Genomic DNA, 23938 nt, shown 5'->3' with positions numbered 1-23938 from the left:
GTTCATTGGTTAATTTTTCTAGTAAGGCTGTTTCCCATACTATTTGGTACCATTGGTCCATGCTTACTTCTGACAGGTCTCTCCAATGTCTGGTTATGGTGATTCTGGTTGCTGAGAGTAGGTGAGTTATGAGTTCTTTGTGGTGTAAGTGGGCACTGTTGTCTTGGAAGATTTTTAGTAGGGCCAATTCTGGGGTGATAGAAATCTTGATGAATTTGCACATGGAATTGATTGGTGTGCAGTTGTGTGTGTGTGTGTGTGTGTGTGTGTGTTTTGCAATGTTTGCTGAATATATGCAAGAGCATCACTAACGTATTAAGGGGCAGGAGAAGCTGCAAAGGAAATGAAGAAAAGAAAAATCCTGCAAACTGCACACACACACACACACACACACAGAGAGAGAGAGAGAGAGAGAGAGAGAGAGAGAGAGAGAGAGAGAGAGAGAGAGAGAGAGAGAGATTCCATAATCATAGAATCATAGAAATGCAAAGCTGGAAGGGACCCCAAGTGTCATCTAGTCCAACCACCTGCAATGCTGGAATTTTATAAATTCTGCTAGTGAAAACCAGAGTTCTGTTTTTGGTCTATAGCTTCAATCCCCAACCCCATGAGGCTGATAGGAAGATAGGGAGGAGACAATACCTGGGAAGACATCACACACCCCTTTCCAGGATCTTCCAGGGTTCACCTAAATTCTTACACGGGTTCACGTAAATCGTCACTATGCCGATGAGGTCATCACCACTCCTGTAATGGAGGAGAGTTAGTCTGCCGGATCAGGCAATGGCCCTTTAAGAAAGATGGCTCCTCAGAGAGGGCAAGTTGAAAGAGAGGGTCCAGGTCAACCAACCTTCAGAAGGCCTGAGCCTCCTTTGGGGGAGTACCAGTCAGCACCTGCCACAGTGATCTGTCCAGGGTGCTGACAATGCTTTGCCTTGCCTGATTGTCACCCTGTCCTACTACTGGGTTTTACTTTGCCTTTCTTGGGAACTGACCTCCAGTGAGGCTCAGGCTGACCACTGAAAGAAGAGTAGAGCTCTGGTGTCATTTCAGGGACATCCGGGGCACCAAGTGGGGGAGGGGGAGCTGCCCCCCTCCTAAAAAAATTCAGCAAGTTCCATGTGCTGATGTCACGCAGCCCAGGGCCACTCAATCACAGGGGAAAGGCGGTGTGCATGAGGACACTGATTGATTGATTGATTGATTGATTGATTGATTATTTTAAATCTGTATACAGTCGTACCTCGGTTTACGACCCGCTCGGGTTGCGAACACTTCGGGTTACGATCTCCGCAAACCCGGAAGTGTTTTCAGCGCGCGCGTCCTGCGCATGCGCAGAAGCAGTGCGCACGCTTTGCACATGCGCAGAAGCGCGCGCTCGGTTTGCGACCTTTTCGGGTTACGAACTGCGATCCGGAATGGATCGTGTTCGTAACCCGAGGTACTACTGTACTGCTCTTCATCCAAAGATTACAGGGCAGTTCACAACATAAAAATAAAAAATGAGACCACAAAATACACAATAAAACAAAAACAAACCAATAACCGCCCTCTCCCACAAACACATTTAAAGGGAAAGGCAAAGGGAAAGTTAACCAGTCAATGTTGTGGTTATAGAGAAATGTTTTGGCCTTGCACCTAAATATAGGTGCAATGAAGGTGCAAAGATAGGTGCAATGAAGATATAAATATGTGCAGGAGCGGCAGTCGTGTCTTAGTTGCAAGCTTCACCTTCCCTGAAATGTGTTTCTTAAGTTAAACCCACTCCAGAACACTTCCACTCCCATGAGGTGTAGGAAACTCTGGTTGCATTGGGTCTCCTGCAATGGAGACTCCTGAGTTGGAGGGTAGCAGACTGACGTGCTCTGGCTGAAGGGGCTCTGGCACAATACCTTGTGTGCTTGCTTCTGGGGCGGGTCCTGCATGCAGTCTCCTTTCTGATTCAAATATGCTGACCTCATCCCCTGAATAGAGGGGATCTGACCTCAATAGAATGACTCTGCACATCTCGATGGGACCCTGCCCTTCCAGTAAGTGTGATTGCTGCAACTCAGTCTGCCCTTGAATCTTAAGTAAAGGGAGAGCAGGACAAATCCAAAGAGCAATAAAGGAGAGGAAAGGAGAGAGTTCTCCCGTCCCGTCCCTTGACAACACTAGCAATTTTGCCAAGTGCGAAGGCAAAAGTCTGTTTCCCTGGCATAGCTCTTCTTCACGAGGTCTGCGTGTAATTATTTTAAGGGAGGAGGTGGAAAAGGTCATTGAGTACAAGCCACTCATTTGTTTTGCTTTCATAATCTGTTTTCTCCTCTGAAGTGAATTGCCAAGTCTTTCAGCCTCCTAAGAGGCTGGGCAAACTGTGTACTGTGAGAGCAAGTTTGTGTGTGTGTGTGTGTGTGTGTGTGTGTGTGTGTGTGAGAGAGAGAGAGAGAGAGAGAGAGAGAGAGAGAGCTCTCATACATATAAAACATGTAGCCAAGCACATCTCAGAGACCAGACATTTTAGGGTGTGGTGAGTTTGAATGTTATTATTGGAAGGCACTGGTTCATGGTATGACTGAGCAGCAAAACTCAGACCTCCGTGAATTTAATAAAAAGATACCCAACTTCTTTAACTATCATGCAAACAGTTCTAATAATTTGTTTGCTTGTTTAAAGACCCCACAAGTACATCTCTCGAGAGGATCTTGCAGGAAGAAAGCCTTGGAATTGAAATCCAAGAAGAACTTCACAAGTACAAGCTAAACAAGAACTAACTGAAAATAATAATAATAATAATAATAATAATAATAATTCATAGATCCAAAGATCCGACAACAGAAAAATGCAGATATACAAACGACATAAAAGCAGAAAAACAGAAAAAGAACAAAAATACAAATACATAAAAAGCTGCAGTTTCTAGGGAAGGGGAGGGAATTCATCTGGTTGGCATTTCAATCAGAGTTGCACCAATATGTACACCAAAATGCAGGTATCTTTTGAAATTTGCACTTTTCAGAATTTTGCAATGTAAGCCTTCCAATTAAAATGATGCGTACAATAAATACATATATTAGGGGGGCAATTTGCACAAAAGTACTTTAAAAAGGAGCAGGGTGGTACAAAAATGCATTGTGCTACAGAAAACTCATAGAATCACAGAATTGCACAGACAAATGAATATGTTAGCCAAAATCAAAGGCGAAAGTGCGTATACCTTGGGAGTAGGGTACATGGAAATGCACACAAATCTGCACACACGATCTCCATCTGATGTGGATAAATAGTGTGAACTGAACTGAAGATCGGGGTGGGGGGAGATGAAATATCTGAACTGGGCAGCTTCATCCATCAGCACATTAGTTGGGATTTAGTATCTATATGGACGTGTACTTAGAGACAGGTTGTCTCCACCCCCGCCCCAGTGCGTAGGATTATGATGGACCAATTGTTACTTTTAGTGCAGCTAAGATTCCTCCAAGATTCTAATAATAATAATTTATTATTTATACCCCGTCCATCTGGCTGGGTTTCCCTCAGCCACTCTGGGCGGCTCCCAACACAATATTAAAAACATGACAAAACAGCAAACATTGAAAACTTCCCTAAACAGGGCTGCCTCCAGACGTCTTCTAAAAGTCAGTCAGTCTTCTACAGAATCCCTGATGATTTCAGTTCTCCAAACTCTCTAGTGCAAATCATGCATTAGGAATTCTCCCATCGCCTTTTTGATTTTTCAATTCCCAACCCACCCATTAACCCTAGAAAACTGCACAGGAGTTTTGTACTAGGCCAATGCATTACCAAGAATTTTTTAAATAAAACATATAACCAATGTTCTCCTATCATCACCACTCTTGCCACCTCACCCTTCTACCCTCCTGTCCAATTAAACAACAGCAAAATATTTTTTTAAAAAAATTGTGTTGGCAATACTGGAAAATACAGCATGCCCTTGTATGCTTCTCGAGTGTAAAGGAGGATGTTCTGTCTTCACCTCTCTCTCTCTTTAATCTATCTTGTGCACATCACTATATATAACTGTCTCTGTAACTTTAAACCTGAGATTTTTTTTTTTTTTAAGAGTGACCAAACAGATTGCGGAGGGAGGGCCTTCCTTTCAGGACCACTTTCAATGCCTGCTGAGCCTTCCGTTAAAGTGAAAAACGCTGATTCTTTTCTCAGTTGCTTTCCCGTCGCTCTTGTCAATGCTTCAGAGAAAGCAAAACTTTCAACTTCTTTGGCAGGCGGAGGAGAACTTCAAAACCCAAGCAAACTCTTTGGCAAAACAAGAAGGCGCTTGATATAACCGGATTGCTCAAGACCAGACTTTTATTTTAAATAGTTTTATCGAAGATGTTTATCAAGATCCAGCTCCTTCTTTTCCTGATAGGGAGCTTATCATTCCATGTTCTTGCTGAGGAAGGTAAGGAAAGTTTTCTTAGATATGCAGATGTTCAGAAAGGGATATATTCATACTTTCCTTTTTCTCTTTTTGGTGGCTGGCTGTGTTGTGTGTCATCAGGGCAAAGTTTTGCTTAGGCTGCGCTCTTAACCCCACTTCATTGGGAGTAAGCCTCTTTGAAGTCAATAGGTTTTACTTCTTAGTAACCATTTTTAGGATTGCACTTAGTTCCCATCCTATCTTGAGATTCTATTGCTGCAGAATTCAATATGACTGAGGCTGGTAAATTAAAAGTTGTTGGCTTTCGGCGGGTTTTCGAAAGTGCACCACAGAAATTCCGCCTACCTATACAGTATAGCAAAGAGCAAAGGGAAATAATGAATTAGTTTGCAGTAAATATATACATTTTGGACCATGGCTTCTTTCAGGAAACAAAAATACAGCAGTGCAACCATCCCTACTTTTTTTCAGGCATTTCTTTAAAAAAAAACCTATGCTTTTAAGACCATATGAATTTTATTTTTTAACCTAAAACTATTGATGTTTTGTTGATGCTTTGGATTATGCTTTTTTTAAGGAGGTAATTTAATTATTGTTTGATTTTATACCAATGTTATATATTTGATGTTAGCCGCCCTGATTATGCTTTTTTAAGGAGGTAATTTAATTATTGTTTGATTTTACACCAACGTTATATATTTGATGTTAGCCGCCCTGAGCCCAGTTTCGGCCGAGGAGGGCGGGATACAAATAAAAGTTGTTTATTATTATTATTATTATTATTATTATTATTATTATTATTTGCAGATACTGATTGATTTTGCTGTATTTTATGTTGTAAGCCTCCTTGATGCTTTATTAAAGTGCAGATCATAAATAAAGATAATACATGTCTACTCCAAAGTAAAGCTCACAACTTCATTGGGAATGTATCTCCCTCCCAAGGTAAGGTAGCATAGGACTGCAGCCCAAATCTCCTCTGTTTAGTAATAACATTTTACTATTGGGCAATATTTCGTATGGGAAACTTTCCAGTCGGACTGCAAATGACCGGGGGGGGGGGTTGATTGGCCCCTGGTTTTCCTAGGTTGCAGACTCAATTCCCAGAATAGCTAGTTCAAGTGATTTCAGGTCAGGTATCAGAAGCAGCAGAGATCCAGAAGAGTGGTTGGCAGTGGAGCTGGACTCAGTAGAAGGCAGATTTCATGTATATGAGGAACACCACCCCCCATAGCTCAGTTGTGAACAACATGCTTAGATGCCAAAGGTCCCATCACTTGCCAAAGGATGTCAGATATCAAGCAAAGAAAAGACCCCTCTCTTCTCAAGAGCCAGGAGAGATTTCTTCAGCCAGAGCAGATAGTATTGGTCTACCTGGTGAAGAAGCCATGCGTGCTGATACTGTACTTCCTCCTCCTCCTTTTAATTTATTCTTTTTAAAACAAACACACACAAACCCTTAGCAACAAAAAAAACCCCAAAGCATACAGTGAAAGTCAGTGTTAGAATACACAACAATCTAAAGCATAGAATGTTATTTAAATCAGAGTAATCAAAAAAGTCTGGATTCTGCAAAAGTTCAGGGTTGTTCTTCTTCTTCAAAGAATAATTCAGTACCGGTCAGTTGCAAATGAGTCTTTGTGTCTCTTTCCTTTAGCTAGTCATATATATTTTTAGTCAATTTGGGCCAATGGCCAAACTCTGTTAAGCCAATTCAATAAGGATGCCCCTTCCAAGTCTTTCCAAAACCGGGTTAGATAACAAGTCTAGTGGCTAACAACAGATAACCAATAATTCTTTCTTCTGTATGGGCTCCCACCCCACTCTCTTTGGTCTGGTCCAAGACAAGAAATAGCACATGCTACAGTTGTTCCAATTTGTTAAGAATAGTTCCAGATTTCTGGTCCTGTCCCTGGTAGCACAGTTTCTAGTTTTGCCTTTTGATGGTTCCATTTTTAAAATATTGTTGCTTATCAGGATAAAGCTATCAATGGTCACAAGTCATGATGGCTATGTATTTCCTCCAGTATCGGAAGCAGTATACCTCTGTATCCTAGGCACTGACAATCATGTGTGGTGAAAGTGCTGTTCCATTCCTGTCCTGCTTGTAGGCTTGTAGGGTGGCAACTGTGAAAACAAGATGGTGGACTACATGGGCTTTTGGCCCAATCCAGCAAAGCTCATCTTATATTCTGATGTTCAGGGATCAGCTCTCTTTGCACAGTCTCTAAGCCAAGAGTGGGGAACCTGCGACACCCCAATTGTTAGTAGACTTCAATCGTCACCATCCCAATGGGCATTAGAGTCCAACAACACCCCGAGGGTCACATGTTAGCCACCCCTGCTCGGGACAGTTGGCTGTACCCAAGAGCAGACCCATTGAAATAAATGAATGAAATTCATGGAGGATCAAGCTATTGATGGCTACTAATGCTGATGGCTGTGTTTTTACCGGTACCTCCACTGTTGGAGGCAGTATGCTTCTGAATACCAGTTGCTGGAAATCACAAGGGGAGAGATCCATTATTTTAATTGGCCTACTCTGCGGAGGCCAGTGACTCTTGGAATGGGAAAGCACATTGGTCATAGTGCACAGGCAATGTAAAGGCAGCAGAGGAGGCAAATGAGAAACAGGAAGGCATATTACTCACTTCAAGTGCTTGGTGGACTAAACCCATTCTTGCAAATGTAAAGTAACTGGGGGGGGGGTGCAAAAGCAAGCCATAGGCTGGTGGTTGTTTTTCTTTTGCTTGTCATCCTGTAGGCTTCATGCCATCTGCATGTTGGCATAGTACAGGCCCCAGAGGGTGCCAGGCCCAGGTGTCAAGAGGCCCACAGAGAGGATAGGCAACATGTTGCTGGGTCTGTTGGCGTTGAGTTGGGCTGCCTCCATCGGCAGACTGAATCAGTGTTGCCCAGAATCAAGGCGTTCTCAGCTGGCTGCCTCACAGATTCCTCCTGTTTCCATTTCTTGGCAAAGGGAAAGGAGGAGGAGGCAGAGACAAGGAAGCTAACAAGGCAGGATGCAGATCAATACTGAGGATTGTTGTTTATTTCCAGGATGAGTCCTGGGATGTCTAGCCAAAGAGTCTCATGACGGACCTGCAGAAATACTTTGTGGCTCTAAGAATGTAAGGAAAGCCTGGTGGACCGGGCCAATGGCCCATCTAGTCCAGCATCCTGTTCTCACAGTGACCAACCAGATGCGCCCACAGTCAGGATTGACTGTAGTTCAGTGGCAGAGCACCTGCTTTGCATGCAGAAGGTACCTGGTTCAATCCCTGCCACTCCCAGGTTGGGCTTGTAAAGATGACTGCCTGAAACCCTGGAAAGTGGCTGCCATTCCATGGAGGCAATGCTGAGGTCTATGATTTCGTGTAAATCCACTTCCTAGGTTTTCTTTTCCGCACACTGTATCAGAAGGAATGTCTCTTGCTATGGATGAATTCCTCTCTTCAGAGGTATTTGTGGGTGTAACCTACAACCCACCTGAAAGAAAACATCCAAGATCAAAATTCAGAGTTGCATTCCAGAGAGACTGGAATTCCTTGGTGCATTCTTGGGGTTTGCAATTTCATCTTCCCGGAACAATCTCACATACTTGGGTCTGAGGCAGCCTCTCGCAACCCGGTGCCCTCCAACTATTTGGGACCACCATTCTTTACCACTGGCCATGCCAGCTGGGGCTGATGAAAGATGTGGAACAAAATATCAGAAGGGAGCCAAGATGCAGAAACAACATTTGCTAAAAGGTGAAGCAGCATGCACTCCAACTGCCCCTATTTACTGATGGTAGCTCCCATTTTCTGGTCTTACCCCTAGTAAGACATTGTCTCTAGAGTATAAGAGGCTGCTGGATCAGGCAGAGTCCAACATCCTGTGCTCAGAGTGGCTGACCAGATGCGAGAAACCAGCAAGCAGGATTCAAGCACAAGAGCACTCTCACTGTCGGCCACTGTGAGAACAGGATGCTGGACTAGATGGGCCATTGACCTAATCCAGTAGGCTCATCTTATGTTCTTCAGTTATACGTTGATTGGATCACAGATATCAGTCAGATTACTCGTCTCCAAATATTGTGATGTAGTTCCAGTTTTTGTTGTTGTTGTTGTTGTTGTTGTTGTTGTTGTTGTTAAGTCTATAGAAGTGCACATATTGTGGGGTTGTTGTTGGCATCTGCCTTTTTCAGAAGACAGTGGAGTGCACCTCTGTGGGTGAAGTCAAACAGCAGCACCCAAATGACCTGGGCACGCCTGGGCAGTGTGTATGGAGGCCCTGGGCTGCCCAGATGACAAGACCTCCCTCTCGGTTTCACTGATGTGCTGCAAAGGAAAGCAGAGCGATACATTTGGCACCAGCTTGGCTGCAGGAGCTGCTAGGAGGTGTACAAGGCACCATCCAACTGTCTTAGGGACTCCACTCCAGATTTGTGTAGGGTTTACTCCTTAGCCTTTTCTTCTCCCAAAGATTTCCCACAAGGCAGCGGAGGTTTAGGACCAGAGTTTTCCTTCTACTAGGTGGGCTACCTTCCCAGGTTGACGAGCCCCATCTTCCCCTCACTTCCCTCTGCAGCACGTGCAGAAATAGATTTCTTGACCATCTGGAGTCTGTCTTCGCATGCAGCAGGAGTCCCTAACTCAGTGAGGGTTTGCGACCCATCAGCTACCCTCACCTGACTTAGCCAGCCAATCGAAGCCATTCCCAGCATTGTGGCTGCTGTCGCATGGTGACAGCTTCTAAGAGCCACAGGTGAGAGCTGAGTGTAGGGTGGGGACCAAAGGTGGACAAACTGCCCCAGACGTATCCCACACCAAAGGAGCATGACGTATCCCACACCAAAGGTACTATTCTACAGGAAAAGACATTGAAAAACAATATGTATTTTAGGAAGTGAACAGCGTGCAGAAAATGCTTGGGGGGGTATGTGTTTCTTAATCCTCAAATTCAAAGAAAATTCAAACTCAAAGAAAAAGGTGGTGGAGGAATAGATCTATGATTGAGCAAGTGGAGGTCTGACACATAACGGAAATAGAACGATCCCTCCCTCTGTGAGACGTCAGAAACATCAGAGACGCGGAACTGGAATGTGCTATATCAGATTTTTGGCACGGCGAATTGCAGTGAGTAATTCACATCTGCACAAGCCTGCATCTGGAAAAACAAGAAAAATTTGGGGAGTGAGGTCATCACAAAGCCCTCAAGAGAAGAACACTGACAGTGAGATGTCTGTATCAGCTGCTAATCCTACTCAGAGTTGATCCATTTAAATTAATGGATACGACTGATCAGGCCCATTCATTTCAGTGGTTCTACTCTGACTAGGATTTAACTGGATGCAACCCAATGTTACCTCAAGTCTATTTGGACAGAATAAGTACCACCTTCTATAAATTTAAAAAGGGCAGAATCTTTTATAAAAAAAAAATATTTGGTTTTTTTCAGATTACAATTCTGCAATCACATATCCAACATACAACATAAAAACAAGATTCCAAAACTTCCCTCCTGCCCTTTGTGGGTCCTATTGTTAATCATTCCCTCCTGCATCTTTTATGATAATCCAAATCTTTTACTCCTCCACTGTGTCCAACTTCACCATTAAACTACAAGTGTTATTCCAATCCGACTAACAATTTTAACTGTTTACAATGGTTTTTAAGATAAATGATAAATTTTCCCCATTCCTTATTAAGATTTTGGTCTTCCTGATTTCTGATTCTTCCAGTCATTTTTGCCATTTCAGCATAACCCATCAACTTGATCTGCCATTCTTCTCTGGTAGGGACTTTATCTTCTTTCCATCTCTGGGCCAATAACATCTGCGCAGCCATGGCTGCATACATAAATAGAATCTAAGTTTAAGACGGTGTAATCTAAATTAGCAGTGCCCATTAATTGCAATGGGTTTACTCTGAGTAGGGCCAACAATTTCCAGGCAGAAGATCCTAGGTTCATAAGAACAGAACATGGGCTTCTTAGATCAGGTCAATGGCCCATCTAGTCCAGCATACTTCTCTCACTTTGGTTGACCAGATGTGGGAAGCCTGCAAGTCGGACATGAGCATAGCTGTACTTTGTCCACCTGCAATTCCCAACAACTGGCACTCTGAGACATTGCTGCCTCAGATATAGAGGCAGGGCATGGCCATTGTGACTAGTAGTCGTTGATAGCTTTCTCCTCCATGAATTTATACAATCCTTTTAAAGCCATCCAAGTTGGCAGCCATCCCTGCCTTCTGTGGGAGAGAGTCCTATAGTTTAATTATGTGCTTAGTGCTGGATTTATGTATAAGCTAAACAAGCTATAGCTTAGGCTCCCACTCTCTTGGGGCCCCCCAAAAAAATTAAAGGGAAAAAACTGGATGTACATTTCCAAAATATAAGATAAAAAACCCTACATACAGTGACAGTGTTTTATGTTGTATAGGCTCCTATGATGTAAGTCATGGGCCCTGCCTGCTAGCCTGCTCCCTAAAATATCACTGGTTTGCTCATTTCTATATATAGGGTGCCTACATTCTGCATGGACTGGTTGCATGCCAACATGTGCAAATGGCTTTAGATACCTATTAGGTCCATAAATTACCATAACATATATTCAACACAAAAAACAGTGACAATTTGTTGTTGAGAAAGGACAGCTGGACACATAAAGGGCCCCATTACCTTCAGTAGCTCAGCACCCCATCAAACCTAAATCTGGCCCTGTATGTGCTGCATGAAGAAATAATCAATCCCTGGCTAGGACTAGGAATGTCCCCTGCCTGACATCTTCAAAAGCTACTTGTAATTCCATGCACTGAAAAAACTGGGCTAGGTAGACCAATGGTCTTATCTGGTAGGTGACAACTTCCTAGGTTTCTATGCTCCCACATCCTCTAATACAGGCACCCCCAAACTTCGGCCCTCCAGATGTTTTGGACTACATTTCCCATCATTCCTGACCACTGGTCCTGTTAGCTAGGGATTATGGGAGTTGTAGGCCAAAACATCTGGAGGGCCGCAGTTTGGGGATGCCTGCTCTAATAAAAGCTGTTGGCCACAGAGACAAGAGTTTTAATGAACTTCCCTGCTTCAATACCTAGATTTCCTGTTCAGTGAGTAGATTTCTCCCCCCTTTTAATATTTGATGCTCAATGCTCAAGGCAAGACTTTTATTAAATATTTGATGTTGAAGTACCACTGCAGGGAGAAGCTGGACTATATACATCATTAGATGTTTTCTCTCCCTCCTTAAAACTTTTGCCCCCCCAAAAAATTTTTAATGGATTTAAGAGAGAGGGAGGGAGGGAGAGAGAGAACACAATATTCAAACCTCATAAAAGCCCTTTGGATCTTTGGATGTAGAAACACATGTTAGTGTGCTTTTGCTTTACTGCAAAGAGAAGCCCAGTATAAAAGATGCAAGCAGTCTGGATCTTAATTTATATTTTTGTGCTAGGGACGCTGGTGGAATTTGATTGCATTCTGCCCTGAACTGAGCAGACTGATTGCTCCCCAAGTAATGTCCAGGTTGGAACAAAGGCAACAGTATATGCCAAGTCCCATTAGGGTTTACTTCTGAGTAAACACACACAGAACAGCAGCTAGTTAGCTGGTGGTTTAGCGCTTCCCAAATGTTCCAGCCCATTTCTCTGCTCAAAAAGAGAGCAAAATGTGTTTAAAATTGTGTATTTTGCATAATGTGTAGGAAACTGTCCTATACTAAGTCAGATCGTTGGTCCATCTAGCTCAGTATTGCCTGCACTGACTGGCAGCGGTTCTCCAGAGTTGCAGAAAGGGAGTCTTTCCCCCCTACCTGGAGATGCCAGGGACTGAACCTGAAACCATCTGCATGCAAGGCAGATACTCTAACCACTGAGCTTTGGCACTTATATTTTGATTTTTAAAAACACGTTTAGAAATTTGTATTTTTAATATTTAAATGCATATTCAGAAGTGCATTTAAATGCATGTTTAAACTGGTATTTAAATATGTGGGGTAGGGTGGCAGCTCAGTGGTAGAGCCTCTGCTTTGCATGTAGAAGGTCTCAGGTTCAGTCCTCGGCACCACTGGGTAGGACTAGGAATGCCCCTTCTCCAGAACTCTAGAGAGCTGCTGCCAGTCAGTGTAGGCAATATTAAGTATTAAGGTAGATGGGCCAATGGTCTGACTCAGAACCCAATGTTCCAATAGCTCATATATTCAAATACAAAATGTCTGTTTATGAATCACTTCCCATGAACTGTCCCAAAGCAGTTAACAAGTAAAACATAAGAAAATGTGAAATATATACTGTATATGGTAACAATTTCAAGTCCAATACAGGAAAAGATTGTGATAAAAACAACAACATCAAAAGGCTTGTTGCAAAAGGAAGACCCTTAACAGGTGCCAAAAAAGAGCACCTTTCTGATACAAGGAGAGAGCGTTCCAAAGGGAAGGCAACACCATATGGTGACCTGATTCCTACCCTGAAATAACCAGACCTCCTTTCCTGCAGAGCACAGTGGTGGGATGAGCATATAAGGGGTGAGATTATCTTTTAAGTGTCTAGAAGCAATGGGCAAGAAAGTCCATTCAGTTTGTCCATAAAGAAGAATGAGGTTACTGGTAATTCTCACTTCCAAAACCACGTGTGAATCAAATCCTGCGGAATTTGCACTTCTCTAAATTTCGCAATGCTGTTCTCCAGCCAAGGAACACACAGAAAGAGTGCACTCACTGGTGCTCAATGTGCATATATTAAAATGTGCAAACAATGCAAGGATTTGTGAAAGTGGTTTATGTGAATGGATTATAGTAAGGAGAATCGCTTGCAAGAATATTATCAGGCAAAATGGTGTGAACAATCTGTTTGTGTTAGGAGAAATTCACACTAAAATGTGGATGGATGGCTTTTTATGAGGGCTCTTTGCAGGTTCCATTTGAGTCCAAACCACCATTGCAAGTGGACAATGAAAGGGGCTTCACACAGTACCAATCAGTTGATTGGTGCGGATAGCAGGCCCCTTTGAACAGGGCTGTCTTAAGCACATCCGGCACCATGGCGCAAAGAACCTTCCAGTGCCCCCTCCCTAACCCCCCAGAATTTAGAACTCAGGGCCCAATTTGTGGACCACCTCATAGCCCCAGGAGCCACCGCCCACAGATGCTGCCGATGTGGTGGCCGCAGCGCAGCTGGCCAGACCGCCAGAACCCCACGCTCGCTTGTGAGGCTCTGGGGCACCTCCTCCTCCTCCTCCATTGCCTGACAATTACAGCCCACTGCTGGCACTCTCACTGCTGCCTAGCGGCCCGAGGAGGCCACACCGCCGCCTTTGCCCCGGGGAGTGGTGGTGGTGGGGTGGCAGGCACCGGTGATGCAGACGAGGCCCCTCGGGAGCCGCTCCCACCACCGCCACTCCCTCAGACAACAGTGGCTCGGAAGGCGGTGGCTGAGGGGATTCCCGTGACCAAGGAGGAGGAGGAGGAGGAGGAGGAGGAGGAGGAGGAGGAGGAGGAGGAGCCATAGGGCTTAGTGGCTCGTTGCGCCCTGCCAACCATCTGGCAGCATGCAGGGAAAGGGGAGGCCGCCGGCAAATCCGCACAGCTCCCCACTCACTGGGGCGCCCCTGAGAGGCCGGCACCCTGGTGCAACGCGCCACTAAACCCTATGGGAAAGACGCCTCTGCCTTTGAACGTAGATGGGTTGTGAGGAACCACAACTGGGGAACGTACAATTGCACTCAGGTCCTGCTTGGAGACTTCCCATCAGGGCATCTGGTTGGCCACTGAGAACAGGATGCTGGACCAGATGAGTCATTGACCTCATCCATTAGGGCTCTTCCTACGTTCCTAGAAGAGTGCTATTTTTGACTGCCGCTCTGTGATGAGTGCAATGCATACTTACACGCCTAGCTCCACACCACATGGGCCTTAAATCTGAGGTATGACTCTCCTCTCTCATCGCACCCTCCTTTAAGTGGGAGAACTTCTAATAGTCTGGGAATTCTATTTGCGGCCAGCTATCTGTTGACATATAATAGAAGCTTAGCATCATTTCCTCCTCGGCTTTTCTCTTGTATTTTTGAACCAAAGGTTAACAGACAGAAGTGTCCCATTGCACACCTTTCCTGTCCTGATGGGATGCACAGGGTGATGAGTGATGCATGAATAGTGCTGCATGGCACACTCTTTAAGCCAGGAAACCCAACCGTTCATCGCTCACCATTTACTACAGAGCAAGCACATCCCAACAGCCCATTGCATTGCATAATTTAAAGGGAAGAAACGACTTAAGTGGGGGATGGTTTTAATATTAAACAGCAATCTGCCAAAGTTAAACCTTGTTTTAATGGTCTGACAAAACCTCACTAATTTATTGCATGTGGACGCTATGTTTCTGAGTTACGCAAGGTGGACCACAATGAGTCGGGATGGAGAAGGCAATCTTCTTGACTTCTCAGAAGGTTTGTTCATTTTGCTGTGTTTGTGATTTAGGTCCTTGAATTTCACTGGGTCAACTCCCAGTTGGATACAACCCAACTAAGTTGGCCAACAGAAACTTGATCGTAACTCAGTGGCAATATGTAGCCAGGAATCTCAAATCTCAGCTGCTTCTCATCTGTTTCGTTTAGCAAGTACAGTCTCACTGGAAGATGAAGCACCAACTACTGACAGCAGAGACAGTGACGTTTCTGAATTTCCAACGGTGAGTATCATTTGTAGGGAGATATAGACTGTTTCATTCCTGAAGGTTATTGTATGTATGTATGTATGTATGTATGTATGTATGTATGTATGTATGTATGTATGAAAACTGCATACCACCCTTCATCACAGAACTTTCTGGTGGTAAGAGCTGTTCAACAGTGGAACCAAAGGCTTGGCAAAAGAGGAGTGTTTTCACCTGGTGCCCGAAAATATGTTATGAAGGTGCCAGGCAAGCCACCCTGGGGAGCGCATTCCACAAATAGGGAGCCACCGCAGAAAAGGCCCGTTCTTTTGTTGCCACCCTCCGGACCTCTCGTGGAGGAGGCACATGAAGAAGGGCTTCATATGATGGCTGCAGGATCCGGGTCAGTTTAGGGCAGGGGTCCCCAAACTTCACCGTGCCGATTGCGTGGCGGGCCGGAGGGTGGGAGAGTGCGCGCCCGTGCGCATGCGCACACGCTCTTACAGGCACGGCGGCACACTTCTGGGTCAGAAAAAAGCACTGAGAATCATTTGTGCGCATGCGCATGGGCCTCCCCCGACCTGCAAGTGCACCGGAAATGACGTTTATGCAAGCACACAAACATTATTTCTGGTACACTTCCGGGTCGGGAGAGGCCCATACGCATGCGCACAAACAATTTTCTGCATTTTTTTCCGACCTGGAAGCGCGCCGCCGCGCCGGTAAGAGTGGGTGGCAGGGGTCGTTGCGGCCGTCGTGGGCCGGATAAAAGAGGCTGTGGGCTGTATGCGGCCCGCGAGCCTTAGTCTGGGGACCCCTGATTTAGGGCTTCCTCTTCACAACCCAGTCACTAATAAATTTCATTTTCCCTGATCCCGGCTTGCTTTATTTATTTATTACATTCTATACTGCTTTTATTTTCCAAGGATTTCAAGGTGATGCACATGGTGTCTCCCCCCCCCCGTTTCATCATCACAACAACCCTGTGAGGTAGGCTAGGCTAAGAGATGGTGAGTGGCCCAAGATCACCCAGTAAGCTTCATGGGTGAGTGGGGATTCGAACCCTGCTCTCCCAGGTCCTAGTCCAACACCCTAACCATTACTCCATGCTGGCTCTCAATGTCCTATTCTCTCTTAGGCTGTCATCCTACACATGCATACCTGGGAGCAAGTCCCATTGAAATCAGCAGAACTCCTCCTGCAAAGACTTCCACAGGACTCTTTTGTTACTGTTTCAAAATAAACAATTAAATGCTGGCATTTGTAGCAGAGTTGTATCAAAGTGGATCAGCATTATGCATGTTTTAAGAAGAGAGACATAGAAATGAATTATGCTTGCCTTTGTTTTCCTCTCTTTAAATCACATATATCCCTAAAACCAACAAACATAGTTCCCAGTGACAACAGAAGATCCGGTAACCACAGACAGTGCCCTCTCAATCAGTGATGATGCTGAAAACTCAACTGACCCAAGCTTACCAGAATCTGATGGTATGTGGTGTGCATGTTTCTAAAATGTTTCCTATGCAACATAGGGTCATTTGCAATGGAAGATTTTCTAATGCCCTGGAGAGCTACCTAATTTAGTGCTTTATAAACAAAACCAAAAACTGTGAAACTCTCAAGCTTGCCTGAAATTGCATTTGCAAATGGTATCTAGTCCTTTTTTTCCTTTTCCTTTTTGCTTGTTTACTAATGCACTTAGGAAATGGAATGGAAACATAAAGTAGTGTACTGGGGAAAATCTGAAAAATTTAAAAATGTCCACCTCTTTCTCTCACACACATATATGTGAAAGATTATGATTCTTATTATTTATTCAATTAATAAGACACATGCTGCTTGCAAATTTTAAAAGCAATAAAGCATAACGTAAAATCAGAAAAGAAAACATTGTGCTACAACAAAAGCTATTCAATACCAGCAAAACACAAGGAATACATGTTGCAGAATAGTTTTTTTATCTAGCTAGATGGAAGACAGGCAAGGCTATCAACTGCAAACTGGATCCTTTCCTTAGAGTCATCAACCATTACTGGTTACAACAAAAGTGAACAGGAAAGGTTTTCTCGATACTCACTGCAGTGAAATATGTCACTATACTCACTAAAGAGAATAATAATAATAATAATATAATAATATAATAATGGTTTCCCCAGCCATTCTGGGCGGCTTCCAACAGAATACAATAATCTATTAAACATTAAAAGCTTCCCTAAGCAGAGAAGCTATACTCAGAACCCACATACTGTAGTTTTCTGCTCCTGGATACATTAAACACTTGAGTGTCTTTTTCTTCTCAATGTAATGAGTCTTCCCCCCCTCCCCCCCCCCAATTTTTTTTATTCATTTTGTATCAACACTTACAAAAACAAAAATAACAAAATAACAACAACACAACAAGCAAAACAGAAACAACACAAATAAATTATTAACTTTCCATCTATTTCTCTAACCATTTTTATGTAGACTTCCCCAGGTCCCCCTATCTGATTTTCATTTCAACTCTTCTTTAGCAGTATCATAAATCATAATCTTAACCACCTTTTCTTTTCGTTTTTCAACTTAACCATTACTATAAATTTCTCACATTTCCTTTATCCTAAATCCTTCCAATTTAACCCTTACAAATATTAATTTTCAATTTAAACTAAACTACCTTATATTTCTACTCCTACAGCCTAAATCAACTTCCAAAGATATCCTGCCAATCTAATTATTTTTTTAAAAAAATTCTAAGTATACTTTTAACTTCTTCCAATCCTTTTTTTGTTTATTTTTTAAATAAAATTTAAACTTATCCCAATTTTCTTCAACCATCTCATCTCTCTGGTCACAATGCCTCCCCGCCAGTTCGGCAACATTCCCCCAAATCTATCCTATAAACTATTTACAAAATTATTATTTTCTTTAGCCAACCAATCCATTTTCAACCTGGGTTTATCAATTAGAAAAGACATCAATTTTACTTTTCACCCCCCTCCCAATCTGAAATGCCTTATTACCCCAAATTCAATCTTCTCCCCCTGCTGCCCCCCCCAAGTGTCATCTTATTAATTAACCAGCCTCTGGTGTTATTGTTTTCAATTTCCATCTTCTCTCTCCAATTCATATATAATTCTTGCTCTCCCCCCTGGGTGAAAACAATGTCCCTTGGTGCTTCTTGTTATGTTTTCCCATTCTCTTCACCCTCTTCCTCTTCATCTTCACCATCATCAAAGTCCTCAATTTTCTTCTCTTTTTGCATCTTTTCCTGAACTTCAACTCCTTTTTAAAGTCATCAAAATGTTCCCTGATCCTTCGAATCTCTTGTCTGCTTGCTTCCACCTCCAAATTGGTTTCCCGCAACAAGTTTATCACTGTCTCATAAAAAGCAGGTGTTGTTTTGACCACTGGCATTTCTTCAAGGTTGCAGCAGGGTTTAGAAGACAGGGAATGAAGGGGCTTGTATCTCCAGAGTTATTTCCAATCTGGCCACAAAATATCCATATAGCCTTACTTCTTTATCCAACTCATAAAACAGCATGTCAAAATAAAGTATATCACTATTTCTTATGTTTTACATTCAAATTGTTTCAATTTAAGATGCCACAATAGCTTCAAAGGCTCCAACTGGGAAACAAAAGTTTAAAATATCCTCTCTATTGTGATGTCACAATGGTCTAGCCGTTCTGACCAGAGTGCTGCTTCCAGAGAGACAAGCGGCTTTTCTCAGTCCAAATTTAAAAGCTTCGCAGGGATTTTTAGCAGTTTCTAGCTCCTCCCCCCCCTACCCTGCTTCTGGGGGAAGGTTAAGGTTCAATCCTTGGAAGATTAATTATTTCTAAATGCTTTTGCTGGCTTCGGAAAACATCACTGCCTTCCAGTTCTCTCAGTGGGAGGGACTGACTTCCATTTTTAAGTCCCTTTCTCATGCTGAATTTTCCAAATTTTTGCTCAAATATTGGTACTCACGGTACAGTCCTTATTATAGTATTAGCCTTCTAATACTAACCGCTGATGCCTCTCAGTCTCGCAGCTTCGTGCTGTCAAAGGAAGCGATTTGTCCGATGTGCCGCGGCTCCGACCCCCTCGTTCTCGGGCTCAAAACAGAACTTGCCGAGGAGGGGGGAGCCTGATTTTGACGCCCGCCAGATGACCACATCCCCAAAACGCCCGGTTTGGGGTTTTTCTGGGGGTCCGCTGGGCTGGAGTGGTTTTCCCCACCTTTGACGCACCGAGGTTTCTTCAGTCGAAAGGACCTCCGACTATGATGGCCACGCAATCAACCGGAAGTCCAATGTAATGGGTCTTAATGAAAGGGCGTTGCTTGTTCTAGCAAAACATACCATCCATAGGCAGCAAAAATCAGCACCAAACTCATAGAATTGTACAGTTGGAATGGCCCAAAGGGTTCATCTAGCCCTGCATAGAGACATAGAGACAGAGATTCTGCGGGTGACAACCAGTTTGCATGGGGGTTCAGTTCCCCACCCCCATGCACATTGGTGGAGCGTGCCCTGCAGCATGGTGAATAGACAGGGATGGTGAGAGTTGTCGTATGTGGGTGTGATGGCCAGGACTCCCTATTCTTGATACAGAAACTATCGTTTTGGCTTCTTTCTTTTCTTTTTTTAACAAATTACAAAGCTGTTTAAAATAATTTTAAAAAATACACCCCTGCCAGTTTGCACGAAACAAGCTAGTTGGTCTCGCCAACTGTTGGAAGGGTGCTCCTCAGGCTGAGATTTCGGTTTCAAGCCAAAATTGAATTAATAGTTACATTACAATGTATTGGATAGCATCCCAAATTAGCTATCTAGCCCCAAAGTGTACTGTCATCTCCTTGGCCCATGCCTGGTTCCAGTCCAAGCAGACGACTGAAGCCAAACATAATCCAAAGAACAGCACTGAGTGATTAGGTTCCTTTCTTAAATTACCTTAATCCTTCTTTGAACCTACAGGCATGCTAATGAGCCTCAGCCCTCTCATGTAATGAATCCGGCAACAGGCCCTATTTCCTGATGAAGTAGAAACCCTTTTCACGTACACTGGAAGGCAGCCAGATTCTGATTATTCCAGAGAAATCATTGCTGGCTACTTAGCACCACTGTGACACCCCCATCCCTTGTGTGCTGCAGACTGCAGCACAGGAAGGAAGCCTCAGGAACATTAAAACACGAGCATAAAGGTTTGCCAATCTGCTTTGCACAAAGCTTATGCAGAGGTTCAATTATATTGGTTATTCATTCTGATTTGTTTGATGGGAGATTATATCACAGTCAGCATTCACCCTAACCAGCATGCACTTTTCAATCCATTTCCCATCACTTTCCAAACTGCAAAAATATCTGTTCCTTTTTTTCTAAAGGGACTGCTATGATTCTATGATTCTAAGTGAATTCCACTGCAGGGGGCTGGACTAGATGACCCTTGGCAATCCCTTCCAACTCCACAGTTCTATGATTCCATAGTTGAACCATGTGCTGTGTGAGGATGTCCATGAATTCCAGGTGCTATGAGAGAGGGAGAGTAGGGTTGCCATATTTCAAACAGTGACAATCCAGACAGCTTTTTTCTTTTTGGCCAAAAATGTTGAGCTTTTATTTAGTTTTGCCCAAAGTTGAGCTTTTTTGGCAAAATTGCAAAAATGGCACTGCTCAGATGCTGCCGCTGAATGCAGTATTCTGTATATGTCCAGGAAATTCCAGAAACCCTAGGAAAGGAACTTTTCTTTAATCACTATTAATCATCCAATTATTTTTTTATTCTTGTTTTAATTTATATGCTGCTTACAGTACATATTGTACCTGGCTCTAAGCAAGCGCCTTTGCATCTCCTACCAGCTTTAGATGCGAAAAGAGATTTCAGAAGGAAATGCTGTAGGGGGCAAACAGCTTCACACTGCCCTCTGCCCCTGATCCAGGCCCCCCACTCCCTGGTACCGTAGCTAAAAACAGACACCTGGCGATCTGACCAAAGATCTCACCAGCCTAGTTTAGCTCGGAAGGCTCTCCTTCCCCACCTCTGCCACAAGCAAGCACTATTAACAAATGTAGTGTGAAATGGTCGCATCACATTTCCAAATTAGATGCTGTGCCCTGGTTTCACATTCCATCACAAGGTCCGACTTCAGAAGGCTGCGCAGCTCACGGTGACACTTTCTTTCAAAGTCAGCCCCCGAAAAGCTGATGGCTGCGTTTGTGATGACGCGTGGAGTTGTCCTCCTGTGGGTTTTGTACAAAATTTGGAGTGACTCCAGCATTTTCTTTCAGAGGTCTGGGTTTGTTTATCAGCTGGATACAGAACTGCATGTTCTTAATTCTCCGTGTGGCACATGCTTCCACCAGCCACATTCCTCCCACATTCCTCAGGAATGATCTGACCTCGATAAGGTAACAACACATCAACCAGGAAACGACTGGTCATGTCCCGGGCACATACCTATAGAAGCTGTATGCCGGCTCCCTTGGCCAGTAAAGCGAGATGAGAGCCGCAACCCCAGAGTTATCTGCGACTGGACCTAATGGTCAGGGGTCCCTTCACCTTCACCTTACTCCTCTCAGATCAGCATGCATCTACCACTCTCAGGGTTGCCAAGCAAAATCCACCAGGAACTGACCCCAGGGATGTAGCAATTTTCCTCTTTGGCGTTTGTGGCATGGCTGTAACTTTCAAGGTGTCGATGCTGATTTGATGTTGAATGAACTTGGCCTTTTGAATTCCCCTCCCTGCAGATGGCCTGGAAACGGCTACACTGGTTGGCATCATCTTTGGAGTCATTGCTGCTATCGCAGTCGCCACAGGGATTGTCATTTTGGTGGTGAAGAAAATGGGGAGGTACTCGTAAGTATCGCACAAAGCAGACACTGTGGCAGGGCTTTCCAAAGTTTTCACGTTGGTGACACACTTTTTAGACATGAATCATTTCGTGACACAGTAATTCAGTTTCACTAGCAAACCGGAGGTTAAACTGACCCCTTTCCAGCCCCTGGAAGAGCACAGGGAGCGTTCGGATGACAAGCCTACACACTGCAGCCGACACACTAATGTGTCGCGATCCAGTGTCGAAAGCTCTGTACTATGGTGCACAGATGAGGAGAGACTCAGTTCACTTAGACTTCTAATATATCTGTTGTTGTTTAGTTGTTTAGTCGTTTCTGACTCTTTGTGACCCCATGGACCAGAGCACGCCAGGCACTCCTGTCTTCCACTGCCTCCCGCAGTTTGGTCAGACTCATGTTGGTAGCTTCGAGAACACAGTCCAACCATCTCGTCCTCTGTCGTCCCCTTCTCCTTGGGCCCTCAATCTTTCCCAACATCAGGGTCTTTTCCAGGGGGTCTTCTCTTCTCATGAGGTGGCCAAAGTATTGGAGCCTCAGCTTCAGGATCTGTCCTTCCCGTGAGCACTCAGGGCTGATTTCCTTAAGAATTGATAGGTTTGATCTTCTTGCAGTCCATGGGACTTCTAATATAAACCTACCTTATTCACACTTCCCAGAGCCCACATTGTACAATGACATTTTGCCTAAGGCAAACATAGAAACTATATTGTGGCAAAATAACTGTTCTCTCCATCCTTGCTTTTCTTCTTTTTAACAGTCCCTGAAACTCACTGAAGAGAGAAAGAGGAAATACATCAGAAGATTTCTTCCTTTTCTGAGTGAGTCTCCTCCCATGCTAACCATGGAAGGTGATCTCGGGCAAATAGCAATTTGAGGACTTATAAGCCCACGGACGAGATCTCACGCAATTTCCTGGAGCAAGCTTTTAAAAATACAAATATGCCTTAAAGATTGAGTATTTTTTCACCTAAAATAGATACAAGAGGGGTGAGGTGGGGTGGGGAAGATTTTGTAGGGAAGGTTTTGAAAAGAACAATGCACAAAGCTGTCTCCTAACAGTGCTGTTTACAGGCAATATATAAAAAAGGATGTTGCTAGTAGGAATTCCTGAAAGAAGATGGTTTCTGTACTTTGTTTCCTATAGGGCTGGCAAAATGGTAGGGTTGCCATATTTCAAAAAGTAAAAACCAAGACACCTCAAAGTTGTTAAGCTTTTTATTAAATATATAAAAAACCCAAAATTGGAAAAACCGTCAGCTCTAGAAATGGTGACCTGAGGCCCTCCAGATGTGTTTGGACTCCAAATCCCACCAGACCTAGAAAACATGGCCAATGATGATGGGAGTTGTAGTCTAGCAATGTCTGGTGGACCAGAGGCTTGCCAACCCTGTTGGCTGAAACCCTAAACCCTAGGAGCAAGTGCCATTAAATTAAGTGGGTCATACTTCTGAGCAGCGATTTATCTGTTTGCTGTTTTTGTTTTGTTTCTCATGAGACAGATCTCTTTCAAAGTCATTTTTTAAAATAATAATAATAATTTATTATTATTCTGTTCTCTTTGGGGAGGGAGAGTAAAATAGGGTTGAGATAGATTCTGCACTGGGAAATTTTGAATTTTAGAAACTCAGATTTTACAAACTGCACTGGGAGATTCTGAATGTTTACAATCAGAATAAATTGTGCTAGAAAATGCTTGTTTTATCCTGCTTTTGAGTTTAAAGTCTCCCCAACTGCCTACAAATAAATTGAAGGTGTCTAGATTGGCTTCCATGACTGCCTTCTTCCAGTGCTGGATTAGGGCCATGTGGACACTTCCCCTGCGGAAGGCACCAAGCTGGGGGTGGGGTGCAAATTGAGAAGATCAACAAATGAGAAGATCCATTTGGGGGCACAAAACTTTGGCCATTGCACAGGGCACACCATATTACAAAATATTGCTGAAGTCTGCACCTGCCCCTTCTGACCCAGGTGAATTTATTTTATTTTTACTGAATTAAACTTACCGGTATTTATCACTTGATTGTAGTAAGACCTCTAAGCAATTTCAAGAAATATCAGAAATAAAAAAGTTAAAAACAATTAAGAACATTTAA

General features: G+C 43.7%; 1 protein-coding gene across 1 annotated transcript; it reads left to right on the top strand.

The window, feature by feature from the left end:
* Window positions 1–4064: 4064 nt before the first annotated feature.
* LOC118086909 (podoplanin) lies at window positions 4065–22794 on the top strand. Its single transcript, XM_035118979.2, has 5 exons — window positions 4065–4405; window positions 14984–15057; window positions 16413–16512; window positions 21738–21846; window positions 22603–22794. Exons 1-5 carry the CDS (start codon window positions 4336–4338, stop codon window positions 22607–22609), a joined length of 360 nt encoding a protein of 119 aa, XP_034974870.1. The 5' UTR covers window positions 4065–4335; the 3' UTR covers window positions 22610–22794.
* Window positions 22795–23938: the final 1144 nt, after the last annotated feature.

This window comes from Zootoca vivipara, chromosome 6 (genome assembly GCF_963506605.1).
Source record: "Zootoca vivipara chromosome 6, rZooViv1.1, whole genome shotgun sequence".
NCBI lineage: Eukaryota > Metazoa > Chordata > Lepidosauria > Squamata > Lacertidae > Zootoca > Zootoca vivipara.
The sequence above is the reverse complement of the archived record's forward strand: the minus strand, read 5'-3'. Positions and strand labels throughout refer to the sequence as shown.

Coding starts and splice junctions, on each gene's coding strand:
- LOC118086909 (XM_035118979.2), top strand. CDS start 4,336: ATGTTTATCAAGATCCAGCTCCTTCTTTTCCTGATAGGGAGCTTATCA. Junction 4,406..14,983: donor CCATGTTCTTGCTGAGGAAG/GTAAGGAAAGTT, acceptor TGTTTCGTTTAG/CAAGTACAGTCTCACTGGAA. Junction 16,513..21,737: donor AAGCTTACCAGAATCTGATG/GTATGTGGTGTG, acceptor CCCTCCCTGCAG/ATGGCCTGGAAACGGCTACA.